Consider the following 16,857-nt stretch of genomic DNA (forward strand, 5'->3'; position numbering starts at 1 on the left):
CAATGTATAGAAAGTACACCTCCGTGTGAAATCGTACGGGTCTCCCGTGAAGACGTCGTTGGAGTTAGCGGTCGCCGAACATGACCTACGTTCCTCCACGATCCTTTGCCGTCAATATACTCCCTGCAGGATAAAACTCCATCACTTGTGTGCTGCGTGTGTGAGTGTTCACGGGCTCAAGCGACAGGATTACTAGTCCCTGCATTCATCCTGAACAGCTGAATCATGCGCTCCGTGTTCCAGTTCTGGACTGAATTTTTCTTGGCTCAACTCTGCATGTACCTCTCCTTTGGCCGAGGTAAGATTGCTACTACTTCATCATCCTGGCTATGATAGTATCCTAATCTCATCACAATGTTTGGATAAGTAGACTCTAAGGGGTATTCTAGCTGGTCAAGGCACAATTTTACTTTGAAAATGTACATAAATATTTGTGTCTTACCTGTCTTGCATACAAAAAGCTCGATTAAGTCAACAACCTAAATGGAAAAAAAGAAAGCCTGGCAGAACCAATCTCACGGAGACTGCCGACGTTAATGCGATTCGCATTCAAGCAATGTATTGATGCACCATATTGATGAAGACACCTTTATTGACAACCTCTAGTGGTTATTTAGAGGTTTACATTGCTTCGGGTTCATTACCGATTACACATGTGTGGGGTCTGTCCCCAAAAAAAGCTTTGCTAAAAGCGGCTTCCCAACGGCAGCCGTTTTTGTTTGGTTGGTACTGTAGAATTGGGGTTCAGCATATCTAACTTCGAATAAACAACGGCGCGATTGCATAACGGTTTTTTCTATGCGTAAAACATCCATTTTCATTGCCAGCTAAATTGTGTCCATACGACGCGACTCACATGCCAAGCGTCTCAAGATGCTGATCTCTACGACGAAGTGTTAAGGGTGTTATGAAGGATTTGAAGGCGTGCGTCAATGATCTGATGGGTAAAGCAATTGGCGGCTGTGCTGATGAAACCGGGTGTGAAACTAACCGAGGCTCCATTTTTCTTTCTGAGATAGCAGCACACCAAAGGGGTGGTTAGTATGCTCAAACTGGCTGGCCGCTTTGAAATATGGCGGAAGCCCTGTCCGGAATGTAAGTTTAGAGTATAGCTCCCATTATATACGGTGAAACCGCTTTCAAGAATGTAAAAAAAAAGAATATCGGGTTTTACGAGCCGAAACTACGACCTGATTATGAGGCACGCTTTAGTGGGGGACTCCGGAAAATTGGACCACTTTGGGGTTCTTTGACGCGCACCTAAATATAAGTACACGGGTGTTTTCACATGTTGACCCCCATCGAAATGCGGTCGCCGTGGCCGGAATTCGATCCTTGGACCTCGTGCTCAGCAGCTCAGCACCGGAGTCACTAAGCAACCACTGCGGGCCTTTTTTTATGTATGTTTAGGGCACCTTTCTTGAATCGTTTCGTTTAAATGCTGCGCGACGACGCACTTGATGCGTGCGCTTGTATATTGCTTCCAACTATGCACAAGCATTTGCTCACGTTCTTTTCCGATCGCAGACGTTCTGCGTCGTTTGGCTTCGCGATAACGCTTACGTAAATGTTCGGGTTCTGCAAGGAGTTTTGAGCATAGCGAACACGTGCTTGCTAGGCAGGACACTTCCTCTTGGCTTTGAGATGCTGTTCGTTCCGTTATCCCTCCTTATCATTTTTTATAGAAAGCGAATGCTTGTAGACCACCATCGTATGCTCCTTAGATGCCTACATCAGTGAACTCTCTTACACTGGCAACGTGACCCACAACCTCCCTCCGCTATGCATTTGAAATAAACTCGACTTTGAAAGAAACGTACAACTACTGCAATTTTCCGCAGCGGTTCTACTATGTCGTTAGTAAAAAAAACATTGAATATTGCAACAGTACAATAATTCGTAATGTCAATCGCAACAGTTCATGGCTAATCCGCCAATTACGAAGTGACCTTAAACAAAGATAACGTATGGCCTGGCGCGTTTGGGCAACCAAGTGTTCCGTGTTGCACTTGCTGCAAGAACTAAGAATCTACGCCGAATTGACGAGTGCTTGTGATTTTCAGGCGCCCTGCCAAAGCAAATTGACGCGATAACAATGCTCACAATTCTAGCACACAACTTTGAAACTTCTCGCTTGCGCTATGCTCACAGTAACATAAACATTCAACTCATGAACGTGGTCAGATTCCACTTTCGCTTACCGTCGCATCATGAACGGCTGATCATAAGTCGATTAAATGCCACCGGTAAATAATGGATTAATTCGTTGCTTAAAAGGGCGTCCAGTCAGAATCACTAATGACATTCCATCAAACATATATTGAAGAGGCCGTAAGTGAAGTTCGGATTCTATGATTACAATTAGGGCGACATAGTGGGGATTCAAGTGGCACAATTATTCTAACAAAATGCCCAATATGAAATAAACAAACACAGTCGTAGTCTCTCGCGATTTATTATAGGTGTGCTCATCTGTAATATATTAAAGCAAGAAACACGGGCATCATGTCTAATCAGCTACCATGAGCTCCATACTTTTCTAAAATTTCAATTATTGTTATTGCGATTAACACGCGATAATAAAAATATCCAACGTCCCAAGGTAATGTTACGTATAACCAGCTTTCCATAATGCAAGCAGTAGGACCAGCAATCTAAGTTTCTACTGTTGTGCCAGTGGAGCTGTAGTACCGTTGTAACATCAAAGCTTGGGAAAGCTTGGCGAAACTTGACGAAGCAAGCATCACGTATTCAGATTACACACCCTTGCGAAATACGGAGCCTGCTGCCTGGAGATTCCTCGGTGACTTTTATAGCAAACCGGACGCGCATCTGGTTGATCTCCCTGCCTTCTCTCTCCTTGCTTTCTTCCCCTTCATCTCTCTCTCTTCCATAGGTTCTATACAGTAGTCCGCCACCTAGGTTCTCAGGTATATAAATATAGTATCAACGGCAGATTGGATTGTAGGTTCATTGCGACATGGAATACAACTGCCTTATAAATTAGAGTTTGCTTGCATGGACTTTGCTTGGAGTATAGGGCAAAATGAAACTTCGAAGAGAATACGTGTGCTTGCAGCTGCGTTTATTAAGTCGCTATACCGGAACATTTAGGTTTACGTTATCTTCACCTTGCGCGAAGCGTCACGTGAGGTGTAGTGTTAGTGCATGGTTGCCGTTCTAGCCGTCACTGAGGAGGCAGCTTGAAACACGCAGAAACGAGTGGGATATCATCAGACAGACTCTTTTGCAGTTGCAGCATTCACTTCCTTTCGAAATGTGCGCTGTACCGTTGCACTGCGGACGTCTTCGTCGAGTAATACCGTATCAGCGACACTCTGAGATAGTAATTTCCCTAGCTGCCAGCGACAGCGCATAAACAAGATCAAATTGAGATTCCTCTAACGAGTTCGCCAAGGTTTATTGAGAGAGCACACGAAATGTTATTGCATCTGTTCTCCATCTTCTTTTCTATTTTGTCAAAAGAAAGTTTGCGCGTTTATCAAGTAAAGCTTTCCCTCTTGCAGAGCCAATCTTGCCTCACGCATAAAAGTACTAGCTGGAATATACTCAAAGTAAATACTTATAACTAAATCAAAATGAAAATGCGAATAGAACTCGTGTAACAGCTACCTTTCGCAACCTGAAAAATCAGCCATGCACTCAGAATTTGGAACATGCCGTGAAAGGTTCTGCGTGCATCGACTCAGTGTGTATGTGTATGGGTCTTCTCTTTAGATTCGGCGAATTAGAGCGGTGAACAGAAGAGAAAAATTTCTTCGCTATGCAGGCACACAAAACCATATCTATAAATATAAGGATAGAAAAAGAAAGGCCCAAGTTAAAGCAATGTTCATTGCTCTGGGTAAACAGAGGTATAAAGTTTTATGTCTTCGTTGTTGTCTGTAGACGTTACACATGATTTAGCCTAAGGTTTGGTTCGGAGAAACCGCTTATTTCAGTTTCGACATTGCCGAATTTCGTCTGATGCCGTTTAGCAACATGAATCAAACTAGGAAAAGTATGGCATATATGGTCACGTGGCGATGGAAATTAATGTACCCAAAATATACAGAAAAGGAGGATTGCTCGCAAGAGCGCAGAGGAACATTAGTCATTCGCTTTAGCAAAAAAAAAGGTCTTGCGTTGGTAAGAAGCTGTACAACTTGTTACAGCCTCGCACAAATGTACTACATGCACGCAGACGAAGACGCAAGCTCGGAAACACGCCGTCACAAGGAAACCCGCTATCGCAACAACGAATCCACGCAGCTAAAAGCAAGTAGCGGGAGCAATATCGCTAACAGGTCCTTGGGTAAATCATTTATTTTTTGATCGTCGTTTTTGTTCTTGCGCCCTTACTCAATTTATAAGTGCATACCCTTTTCTGGTAAGCCATTAAATACAGCGGCCCGCGAACATAAAGTTCGTCCTCTCGCAGCTCGTTGCCTAAAGCTACCCTCTCCATTGTTCGACTACGACGATGACCCACTATAAAAAAAAAAGACATGCAAGGAATAACGTAATAAAGGAGGCAAGAAATAGGTCGCGACACTCCCATGCATATGCAGCTCCACATCGTTCGCTTGAGAGAACAAGCTCCTATGGGGGTTTTTTTTTTTCGCTTTTCGCACCAACCCACATTGTTTGCTCGGCACTATAGCTGCCGACTCAGTCGATTGGCCCTGCCCGGAATGAACAACGGTGCAGAGAAAAGTGTTGAAAGGAGCGACAGACCGCGTTTAGTGGCGCTTGTTTCTTCACTTTAAACGAGCGCGGAGGTTGCCACCTCGAGCCGGCACCAGGGCTGAGAGCGAGCGGGGGGCTGGCGTTAGAGTAATGAACCGTCTCTTACATAAATTGCCCAATAGACGAAGGGATATTGCCGGGACCTCGCATGCCAGAGCATTCGGTACGCGTAATTGGTGACGTTTGATTGATGAGCCCGGCGTCGCCTGAAAGGGACGAGGTTCACCATTGGCCTGGCGTGGTTGTCGACGAAATGCAATCGAGCCTCGCTTCCCAACCCTTTCTTTCCGCTCCGCATGGTGACTCCAAGCTCGACAGCTCCCATTTTCCTAAAGGTAGTCGGGAATGAACTTCCTGTAGCAACGAGCAGCACGCGCGCTCATTACGCTTCGGAACGTGCACTCGGAATCGGTATACGTACAGCGCCTCACAAGTATTGCGAGGTGGCAAACTCGTTCGGAGTTCGTCGCACGTGCAGCTAGACAGGCTTAATGATTAAAGCCCTCCCGCACGATGAACCGAATTGCAGGAAACGCGACTGCCAACTATTTCCACAGCTGCCACGCATGTGCTGCGACATGCGGAGGAAAATAAACATACAAGAACTGGGTGACACCGATTAACCTTGCGATAACGTTAATGAACATACGAAGGCTGATGAAACCAGAAGGTTTACCTAAGTCCATTGTAACGCTGCTGAAAATTGTTTGCCGGGATAGGGCTGCAAAAATTTATTCGTGCGTCGCCACTTTTAGAATCGAGATTCGCAATAGTGTCTGCCGTTGTGTCTGCCAGTGTCTGCCGTTCAGTCTACCGTTACTTTTCGTGCAATTAAGAGCAGAGCTAGCGAGATTCAAAAAGAATAAAAAGAAACATAATATTTGGTCGAGTTGCATCAGAGGCAGCATTCTGGGATCATTCATAGGTGCACACACAGCTGTGGCGACCCAAGCGAGCCGCGTTAGAACAAAAGCATGGATATTTAATGCCCGAGTCCTCCGATATAATTTTTGCGGCTCTAAGCTACCAATAAGCATGTTTGAGTCCTTAATGTATACAGTGATGGGGCACATCGCACTACCCGTAATCATATCTGGTCAATAAATAGCTTCGATATACGTCAGGAGAGTGATCATTCTGTTCTTTTCTGTCTTTTACGACATGAAACATTCTGAATGACGCGCATGAATTGCGACAGGACCTTGAATGAATATATTCGTCAAATATTAATATATTTCATCTTACCGCATTCCTTATGCATGAAGCACTTACATGCTGCATTAACCGGCTTTCGTCCTAACTCAGTTGTAGCATTGGTCTCATTTAGGGTCACGCATCTTTGTGGTCTCAGTACAGTTGGTGTACTCGTATGATTTCAAAAGCAGTAGCTGGTCGCGGAAACATTCGCTAATAGCTTCCCTAAAAGTATCTAATGAAGCATGTTAATCTCTGTGCCAGCGGCTGAATATGTCTTCAGAGTCTGCTGTCATAAAGCGAGCATCTGAGAGTGCCTGAACACGAGCGTGCTCGTCAATATGAATATCATATTACCGTAAATGGTGTGGCTTTGCAAAAAGGTGCAGGTACAAGGCAGCACATTGCCGTATTACCGTACTGTTTATACGGAGACGCAACATGACGAAATGGGCCCTGGCGCTAATCGACTAGCGAAATTGAACCGCTTATAGTCTCGTCGGACATGCATCTCATGCATCTCGGACATGCATCTCGTCGGACGTGCATGTCTCAATTTTGGGTTAATCGGTTAAAGCCGCTCAGAGCACATTTCGTGGAGATAACTTTATGGCCATGCGTTTGCACCAATGGAGGTGCACAGGTGTTGTTGTATTGGGAGTTGGGAACGGAACAATTATAGCTGTTGTTATACATGGCGGAATCTACTCGTAGGTTCGTCTAGTCCCTTATGGTGGCATATTAAACGACCGTTATATATCTTTCATTGTTTTTAAACACTAAATCATGTTAATGAGTATCGAGTAACCCTTGTACCACTCGCACGTTGTTTCTCGAGAATTCATCGTGTGTGCGCCCGATCCCTGTACTCCTCCTCATTTTGGAGAGAAGGTTATTGCACCTCACGCAACAAGCCGTCGATCTCAATTCTCATTATTGGGCCCATCCACGCGACGAAAAGATCATGTGATCAGAAAAGCGGAGTATTGCGCTCAAAAGCGGAAAAACCCGCGAAGAATCTTGCTGACAAATCATGAAGCGTTTCATGCTCGAGAAACTGCTTCCGTATAAGTTCGTTCGAGCAGACCTTTCTTTTCCACTTTTGAATGTATGTTTTCCTTTTACTTTACGTCTGCTCGTGATTGCAAGGGTTTCTCAATCTGAGATATCTGAAAGTTGTGACGTCTATCATAACTTCGTTGCGCGATCGAATTTTTCGTTTCATTCTAACCTGCAGGAACCTTATGCTAAGTCTCTAGAGGACGTGAGTCGTGCATCAGCAAGAAACGTAATACTCCCACCCGTTTTTCTATCTCATATATACGAAAGGGAATAAAATCAGATAAAAATAGCGGCTGAAGAGGACACGTTCTTTCCAATGAAGTTTTTCACACGCTCACTTTTCGTGGAAAGCCTTTACCTTCTGCTGCGATACGTATTTCCTTATTATTCTCAATCTGAAGGCTAAGGACCAGAAAACAGCATCAGTGAAACTGTTCCAACGAAGCTGTTAATGTGTTGTTGTATAATCAATCCTTTTATGGTACTTTCTGTTAAATATGAAGCGAAAGAAGAGTTGCCCCTTCCAAGGCATCGCGACACATTCTGTACCTGTTTTTCTTCCAATGAAAAAAAAATGAAAACTCTCTCGGGAAGAATTCAATTGATTGAGTGAGCATAATTGGATTTATTTCTATGTTACCATTTTTGGGGTGTTCTGCCTCGTTTGACATCTTCCTGTTCGCCACACCTTGAAGGCTTGTAACATACTGTACCTTGTTTTCAATACGCCTTCAGGGACAAAGCTTCCGTCTACACTTTTTTTCCTATAGCCCACTGGACTGAAGTAACCTGTTGCAAATATTGCAGTCATTGTTCTACTTAAACTGAAGAGACTTGACTCACATTTACGCGTTCTAGTGATTACACACTTTCATTATAAGACTGGAAGAGGTAAAAATTTTCCCAGGGGGCCCATTTTTACTTCATTCCGTCTTATAATGAAAGTATACGACCACTTTTCTTTTAATAAAAAGCTTGCCTAGCAATACTGCTTTTTTTTTGTTTTGAACACATATACACATATACACACGTATTAGGAAAGGGAAAGCGAGGGGCAGGCTGGCAACTGCCACCGGAAGGGGCACAACGCCTGCCTACTCTTCTGAAGGGAGGTGACAGCAACACAGAAATACTGCTTTCAGCTGCATGAAAAAGACTCACTCTCATCGGTAGCCCAGTTTAGTGCTAGTCAATCAACGTCAAGGGCCCCATTGTGGATTTCAGACTGGAACTGTTTCGAACGTTACAATATTACGGCGATGTATACTATCAGAGCACGAAGACTGAAACGTCTGGTCGTGGTAACCTGCTAACTGCGTCGATCCTACCGTTCTTGGCTCACTGGACTTGCTTCTATATTCACTACACCGCAACAGCTGACGCGCTGATTGTCTTCCTGCTTATTTTTTTGAGCGCTTTTGCTTTCCTTCTCCAGTATATTGATCCGACTGTGTGCGCTTTGGCACGTTTGATTAGCGCCCTCTCTGCAGTTCTTCGCATGCGCCGCGTGCTTCCTTTACGTTTACTGCTGGACTGATCAATGGAATCGACCGCTGGGGCCGGGGGGAGGTCTTGTGTCGTCGACAGCTATACGCAACTCTTCTCGATTCCTCCAGCTCTCTTTGGGGAGTCGCAGCGTCGGTGCGCGGTTTCCACAAGCGGTGCGGCCTTGACCCGGCATCGCAGCACCAATTCCTTCCCGTCCTCGCTGCCTTCGATTTCTATTTAAGACTTTTCGCTATCAAATTCACGCTCTCGCTCAGGGCCTAACCAATTACTGCGTTCCGTAGACGCGCACGTTCTTGAGCTGGTCTGTTAGTATGGGCACTGTGCAAATGCTATACCTATAACACTAGCTTTAGGAGTAAACGCATGATCGTTACGCCGTTGTTTGTGACTTTCTGACGTTCTGTCTAGAGCGTGGTTTTTCCTCGCCACCATTCTGTTAAATGCAAAGTCCGGGCGGAATTGAGCCTCACGACTAATCGCGGTTAAGCGGTCACGCCTCCGTTTTAGTGACTGCTTTCGTTGGGCCGCATATTATACCGGAATGTCCTTGCGCATTCAAGCATGATTGCTAAGACCCAAATCGGTGGTGGTTGCACGTGGATTGATTTGGTTGAACTTAGTGACGTGACAAGCGTTTTGCGCTTTGTGCTGCGGCTTGTTTCTCTGTCGTCAATCTTCTTTGAAGGAACACTCAAACGTGGAACAAAAGACTTGACTCTCATGCATATTGAATGACACGGACATGAGAGCGTCATACTAAGAACATAAATGGGCTATGATACCGAAAGAAACGCAAAGCTAATAGATCTACACGAAGGTTAACTGTTGGGTCATATAGATTGCTATTCTTTTCAGTTGCTACTCTCATCAGCTATAAAAAGAGCAATGGCAGCACGCACCAAAAACAAGATGTGTGCAGACGGCAGCTTCCCGCCGATTCTACATCTCGAATTTCTTTCTACAAAAATGAAGAAATAAAATCCCGACAAAGCGCTCTTTTTCTTTCCTTCTTTTTTTGCAGTGTGGTGCCGTCTTGCTTCACTGCACTTTGTGAGACGAATCTTGTAGCCCAGCTACTGTCTAAAGCAAGAACACCCTACATCCTCTTATATAATGAGGCTCGTATAATGATGAAGTGCGCCGCTATCATGCATCCGGTGGTGCTTCGCATGAAATGTGATATAAACCAAAGAATGGGTTGTTCACATAGTGCACTGCGAGGCGTGTTCTTCTAACCATCCTACTGATAAATTTTTCTAGTTGTACTAGACAGCCAAAAGGATATGAATATACTTCATTCTAGCAAAATAAGGATAAAGAAACGCACAACCAAGTAGCGTAGTGCGCGGCCATGATAATTTCAATTTTGAAATATAGTCAGCTACCGAGAACTCCTATATCACTAAAAAAACGAATTAGCGTAGAATCATACATTTATAGAACATTTGTCAAGGAAAACGCGGTAGTGCTTCTGTTTCAACATATCAATTTTAGGGAGCCATTTTTTTTTACCTTCAGAATAATAAGAACATTCAAAAGTCGCACACATATATACAAGTTCTTAGGTGCCAGACACATTTAATTTCGTTGCGTCGAAGAAGGCTACTTTAATTAGGAGTTCTGGCCTGTTACACTCCCTCAGCTTCTGCGCGGCGTGCACAATTAGTCTTGAAGGCAGGGGAAAAAAAAGCGAGCTATAAAATGTACGCGACAAATTTCTCCGTAATTTGTTCGTCGCTGATTCCCTCTGACGGGTAATGAGAGATACCTCCACGGGGCTTCTGTACCTTCCGGAGCGGCGCGTGATATTGCGACACCCCATAGCACGTGAAAGGAATGTGAACGTTATCGCAAGAGCATCATCCACGAGCCGCTGAGCACCAACTTACGGCTTTCATTAGGAGGACTTTGACGCGGCATACTGCAATATCCGGGACACAACTTCAAGGGTGCTGCTCCCCACGGTACCAGGGGTGGAAAACACGTACTATTCTTGCGCTATACGCAATAAACATCATTTTCTCCCATGGTTGCGGTGTGGGCTTATCTGTGTTAATTATAGGAAATGAGAGGAGTATAGCTATCATTCTTTCCGGAAGATATTGCTTTGCCACACAATGCTGTTACTTGAGCCAGAAATGGGCGCGTAATCGAATGACCCTTTGTTATCCGGTAAGTTCGTCCGCCCTTGGATCTATTTTTTTCGGCATAATTGCTGCAAAAGTGTGTTTCTGTACCTCTAGGTAATAAATCGGCTTGTGTTACGAAATCTGTGATGTAATTGGTGGAGTGTATATAGCAGGGCCGCTTCTGAGAAAATAGTACCCTCTGTGTTCTCAGCGTTTGCAAGGCGTCTTCCAAAATGGCATTTCAAAGCCACAGGTTCTGTAACGATACCTTTGAAAAAAAACAAAAAAAAAACAATGAATGCGGTACTTGCCTTCCACTCCTTTTTCTTCTACGTTCAAGTGCGTAGCACCTACCATGTAATTTCGGAATTCTTTATTAGGCGTTTTTGCGCGCATTGATTGCAAGCTTCTCCGCGAAAAAGAATATCGGCGCGCAGAGAAGAGGAGAACAAAAAGAAGAGGAAGAAGAATCGATAGATCCACGAGAACAAGTAGTGGGAGGGAGCGGGACATAACACCAAAAAGAAAGGGAACACCACACTAACTGACTCTGCTGTATTATCCATCCCGTATGCTCCTAGCTTCATCCTAAACACAGCGATGACGAGGAGGAGGTGGTCGAGGAGGAGGAGGAGACGAAGGAAGAGCCAGAAATTTAGAAAGGACAGCTCGAGCGTTTATATTATTTTAAAAGCTCTAAGTGACTTTGCCTGCTGAGGAAGCAACGTTAATGTCCCGCTTCTTGTTACTTTCGGCAACATTCAACGTGTAAACTGTACTCCGAGAAAGTTGTTCATGTCCTTCGTCGTAGTCAGGATTGGCAATGATTTTCACTGGGAATGATATTAGTTGTGCAGGTAGTCTGCGCACTGCATACAAAAGGCGCCTCTTAATGTACTGGTAGCAACCGGTACTACAGCTACTAAATCTGTGCTGCACGTATACCCGTATCCCGCAGTAATATATTTATGTTTCCTTGTCCCCCGTTTTCTTTTTCTGCAGCGTAAAAATGAATGAATGAGTGACATAGTTCAGTAGAACTACTTTGTCATTCTCTGCTTCCTATACTTTAAACGACTGTCTTGCCTGGTCATGTGCATCTGTGCAAACAAGTGCATTTTTACATTCTTCTACGGTGCGGAGCTGACGGCGACAGAGCGTACACTCGAAAAGGTGGCGTTGACCGCATCTACCGACGACGTGATGCGGTTACTCTAGGTCCCTACTTTGTTTTCTTTGACAGAACACCGAGGCGCGAAGAAAAACACCAGCAGGGCTTCGATCGAGGGCGAGCGAGAAACCATCTGTATTCACCGGACGACTGTACACACGCGACTGGGCGTCGAGTTGGCTCTCTGCTAGGTCGCATCATTGAAGACTGTAGGTCGCTCGCTGCTTACGGAACCATGAGCTGAGCGCGTCGCATCTGTGAAACTTCGTAAGGAGCCCCCCCCCCCCCCCCCCCCCCGCCCCCCCCTCCCTTTCTTCAGTGTTGGTTTCCGCAGTGCAGTCACTGTAAGGTTTATGTTTACCTATGTTCTGTGGTCGGCTTCAACAATGCTAGCTAGGAAAGTGGGATATCCTGAGGCATTATCCGGCAGTGCCCGCTCTAAATTAGCGTAACTCGTGACGGCAACAAAGCACTATAGAATAGAGGGGACTATCATTTCCAATTCTGAGGGTTTTGAGCGTAACATTTATTTCCCAGAAAATTTGAACATTATTTTTCTTCGAATTGCAGCAAACCGCTTGTTAGTGATTATGTGATGAAAGTTGTTTTCACGTGTCAACTGGTTAACAGTTTAAACAGAGCTAACGTAAGGAGGAAAACAACATCAAAATAATTGATCGGCACCAGTATGCGAGGATTCGCCACCGCGCATTACGACGTATTTCTACAAAATGTGACCCACTTTGGACAGCACCACTAAACGAGTGAATGTGACGACGGGAGTCATATGTTGTTATTAATTATCATTGTCAATTCGTGGGATATACAGTCAAAATAAACCTTTGGGGCATTGGTCAGGTTCCTCAAAACTGCCTTGAACATAATCCGCTTCTCCATAAGCAAATGCTAGATAGGTTGACAGTTAAGTATCTTGGAGGAGGGTAGCCAACCGGACGTTATTCTGGTTAACCTCCCTGCCTTCTTCTTTTCTCTTTCGTCCTCCTCCTCCAAGGTACTTTAAGCCAAGTGTGGCTTTTGTTGCGACTAAGCGCCTTCAGTCGATGAAATCTCAGTGAAAGGAGAGAGGCCATTAAAGGTAATTTTTGAGACGTCACTGCTGTAGAAGTAAAGGAAGTGTAAGGCAGTCGCAGAAAAGGCTCCACGAAGACTTCTATATTCGTAGAATCTACATTCGTAAATGGAGGGGCAAAATATAATAGAAGTTAACAACTTAATATAATATAGAAAACTCAAGAACTACGAACCATAATGACGCTGCATGTCGCAGAGTCATCTTTACTTAAGGTAAAAGGGTACGGCGCTAAGCAGACGAGGATGAAGTCAGACAAAAACAACTTATACGGGCGCCTCATTTCGTCCTCGTCTGCTTAGCGCCTTAACTTTTGTGCTTAAGTCATGAACCAACCGGTGCAACAACAAGTTTTGTTAAATGAGCTTTACTATGCGTCCTCGGTAACGTGCCGCATTATTAGCTACACGTATCGTCAGCATAAATCGAAACGGAAACAGGAAAAAAGAAAAGCTGATCAGAACACCCGTTACTATGAATTACATGGGAGCGCGACGTGAAAACTCTCAAACCAGTTTTCGAGCATGCCGAAGCCCAGAATGCACATTTCGAAGCGGTAATTGCGCGAGCGTTACAAATGCAGGCGAACCTGGATATACACAGACGCAATCCGGTGACTCTCGACTTCTCTTCGTTCGCGCTAATATAGTACAACTCGAACACGTCATAGCGTATGCACGCTACAAGACAAGGCGATTGCGCTTGTGGGTAGTTCGCAACGCCGCCAGCAGTGAGCCGTTCATGCCTATTCGGCGATATTATAGGATTATAGATAAACAGCGTTCCAGTTTAAAATTTATTATACTGAGAATCTTCTTCATCCATTGTGAATAATGGCCCGTGTTCAACATACACGAGCCCGCTCGCTTATATTATTTCGCGGTGTGCGTACAATGCAGACATGTTGGTACTATGACAGCGACGTTATGCGTTCACTTCATGTTGAAGCGTTCATATACTCGAAGCATAAAGCCCTAGGAAACTTGAACTGTCCCTTTCCCGTGTCCCCGACCCGTAGGCGATCAGTTAGATATACGTGCATGCTTAATTATGCATCGTGGGATATATTGAGCGATCGCCCAGTTCATTCTTTTCTTCTGTTCCACTTCGCCCACTTGTATGAGGCGTCCGGTGTGAAACATTTACCACCTCTTACGGGAAGAAAAAAACGACGCTCTATGACATTATTACGTCGATAGCCCGTACACGAACGTCTTTTGTGTACAGAAAAAAAAAACTATGAATTCGAGGGACAAGATTGCAAAGCCCGAGTACGATGATGAAGGATGATGATCAGTCGGTGAATGGGGACACTCGCATAAAGAACGTCCAGTGTGGAATGCAGAGGAAAATCGTATTATATAAAGCGAAAGGGGATGGACGCGCGAAAGAACTGGTTTAATGCCCTCATTTAAAATTCTAAACACTGATCTATATGCGAGTGCAGACACGTTTCCCCTCGTCTATGGCAGAGATCGTGACGCACCGGCGCATCAGACATGACGCGCTGTTTTTTACTTGTTTATACGGAAAGGCAGCTTGCGATGCCATGCTTTTCTTTCTTTTCTTTTTTGATTTACTTAAAGAGACAACTTTTCAAACCTGTCGAGCCTGAAGGTGCGTGTCCAGGCTTCGGAATCTCCAACGTGCCTTTTTGCTTGCTGCTTTCAAGCAGCTGTTGCGTAAGGCACAACACGTGTCTAGGCGTCACACGCGAAGGCACTAAAAATACTGCTGCTCAAGTGTTTAGAGTGACTTGGTCAGTAAAATAAATACGTAGAATTCGTGGTTCTTTCGAACTTAGCTTTTCGTTGTTCTTGAACTCTTTATTGACGGCGGGGAAGGAAAAAACTTGAGCGTTTTACCGGGAGACTATCCACAAATGCTATCCCGTGCATGTCTAAAGGAAAACAAAGGAAGCTGTTGTATTTCTTCGGCGAGCCATATACGTTTTATTAAGCTGTTCAGCGCATAACGTTGAAACAAACAACACACTCCAGAATTTATTCAGAATGGAATGTTTCGTAGTATGATAAAAGTTTACTGGATCTCATTCATCGGCTGCAGAGACAGTCAAAATAACCGTTACACCATTTCTAACGACCTAATGAACGAGCCCTAGGATGATTTTCCACGAACTTCGAAGTTGCTAGCGACACTTTTCTTTCCTAAGAATGTTCCCTCTTCTACTATTTCTTCTAACACAATTAAAACGCATTCCATAAGAAAAATCTCGTTATATTTAAATAACACTTTCTTACACAGTTAGAAACTCAGTGAGTTAGGAAGGAGCGCATCAGCCTTCCATATTTTATATTCTCATGTCATATGTCATATTTATATTCCATGTCATATTGTCAGTGACGTATAAAGAACACAGTAGCGATACTGTGAAATACGAAACTAACTTTTAATGGGCGAACCTGTGCCCACAAAAACAGGCTACACTTAAAGAACGGCGATAGCGGCGAACACAGTCGGCTATCGTCAAAATCTGATCAGCTGGTCAAGCGCCGTCGGCTTTTATACATCAGTAGTCGAATGTTCCAGAGTAATCACTGGGACCCGCATGTCTTCCGCAAAGTTCGACACTATTCGCCTTGCGCATACATGCAATCATATTACACAAGTTTCGGTGACAGACATCGGATAGAATCATCGATAACATACCAGAAACTTCCGATACATGCAGGTGCGTTCTGCGCTGTGCGATGACATTTGTTTGCCGGTGAAACGTGTCGCCCGATAAAGACAAAGTACACGTGTCAATATCATCAAATTGTTTTTCTTGCGTAATTGTTTGCACTCTTTTGTCATTTTTCATCAGTGAAATGAGCAAGAAACTGAGAGAATGGGCTACACAAATGGGACTCTCTCCAAAGGGTAATTAGGCGATGGTTGGTAGCATTTGTGCCACTTCTTACATGGATTCAACTCTAGCTTGAGGATAAGAAAGACAGATATGAATACGTGTACATGTAGGCGTGATTTCATAATGGTCGAGAATTCGTGAGGTTTCCTTCCTCGGGTACCGCTACTGTACTGCCAAGGCGGAGAAAAAACACTATTCCACTACTTGGTTTTCCGAGTTGATTACCGTCTCAGGTATCGACACTATGCAGTTCAACTCAGCTTCGGTGGTCTAGCGAGAATCGTCGTACTCCACATGGTATGAACGTTCAAAACCAAGTCAGAATAAAAAAAGAACGTAGGATATTTAATAGTGCGTACATGTGGAACTATGTAATTTTGCAAGAAAAATGCACGTGCTACAGAACCGTATCAATCAGGCTCTCTCAATATAGCGGAAACATTTCAAGAACTAGACGTACTATTATTTAACTCATCAGCTGACATTTATACTAAAAAGAGTGCTAAAATGCACCGTAGAGGTGCAACCTTACCCTGGATCAAGCGCTTCAAGAAAGCAATTGCTGTGTGCCTTATGGCACATGGACCCCGACGACAACTACCAACATTTTACCACAATTTACTTGTAACACTCTTACGGCTTAGAAAGATTCGTTATGATTTCACAGAAAAGTAATAAGAGGAGCGCATATGAACCTTGTTGAAAATATTTCACCCCGCATGTGACACTCCAGTAGGGGGCGCAAGTCGTCGTAGCAGGGAAACACGGGTCACGACTCTCGTGCGAATATGCAAGAGGGAAACAAAACCCGTCGTAAAACGACGCCCCGCAATGCCAAGACACGAAGCACGGCGAAACGGCTTTACTATGAGCCATCATTGTGCAGAGGAGCGCACTTCCGCAGCGCAGAACGTAAGGGGTTTTCCCTTCGGTCGATTTTTACGGCTTTGTGTAGAGAACAGCCGAGGGAAGAAAGCTCGCACATTTGGGTCGAGCACGAAAACGCCCAGAACGGGAAAAAAGATCGCGGCCCGGGGGAGGTTATTGTCATTCTTAGTGCTCGTGTCGCGTCTTGCACCCG

General features: G+C 44.5%; 1 protein-coding gene across 1 annotated transcript in view; it reads left to right on the plus strand.

Annotated features, from left to right (window-relative positions):
- Nucleotides 1-225: 225 nt before the first annotated feature.
- The window catches only part of LOC135900599 (cell adhesion molecule Dscam1-like), a 196,335-nt gene continuing 179,703 nt past the window's right edge, over nt 226-16,857 (plus strand). The window contains exon 1 of the mRNA XM_065430027.2: nt 226-298. Coding sequence (XP_065286099.2) covers nt 226-298 — 73 coding nt within the window. The remainder of the gene's footprint in view (nt 299-16,857) is intronic.

This window comes from Dermacentor albipictus, chromosome 3 (assembly GCF_038994185.2).
Source record: "Dermacentor albipictus isolate Rhodes 1998 colony chromosome 3, USDA_Dalb.pri_finalv2, whole genome shotgun sequence".
NCBI lineage: Eukaryota > Metazoa > Arthropoda > Arachnida > Ixodida > Ixodidae > Dermacentor > Dermacentor albipictus.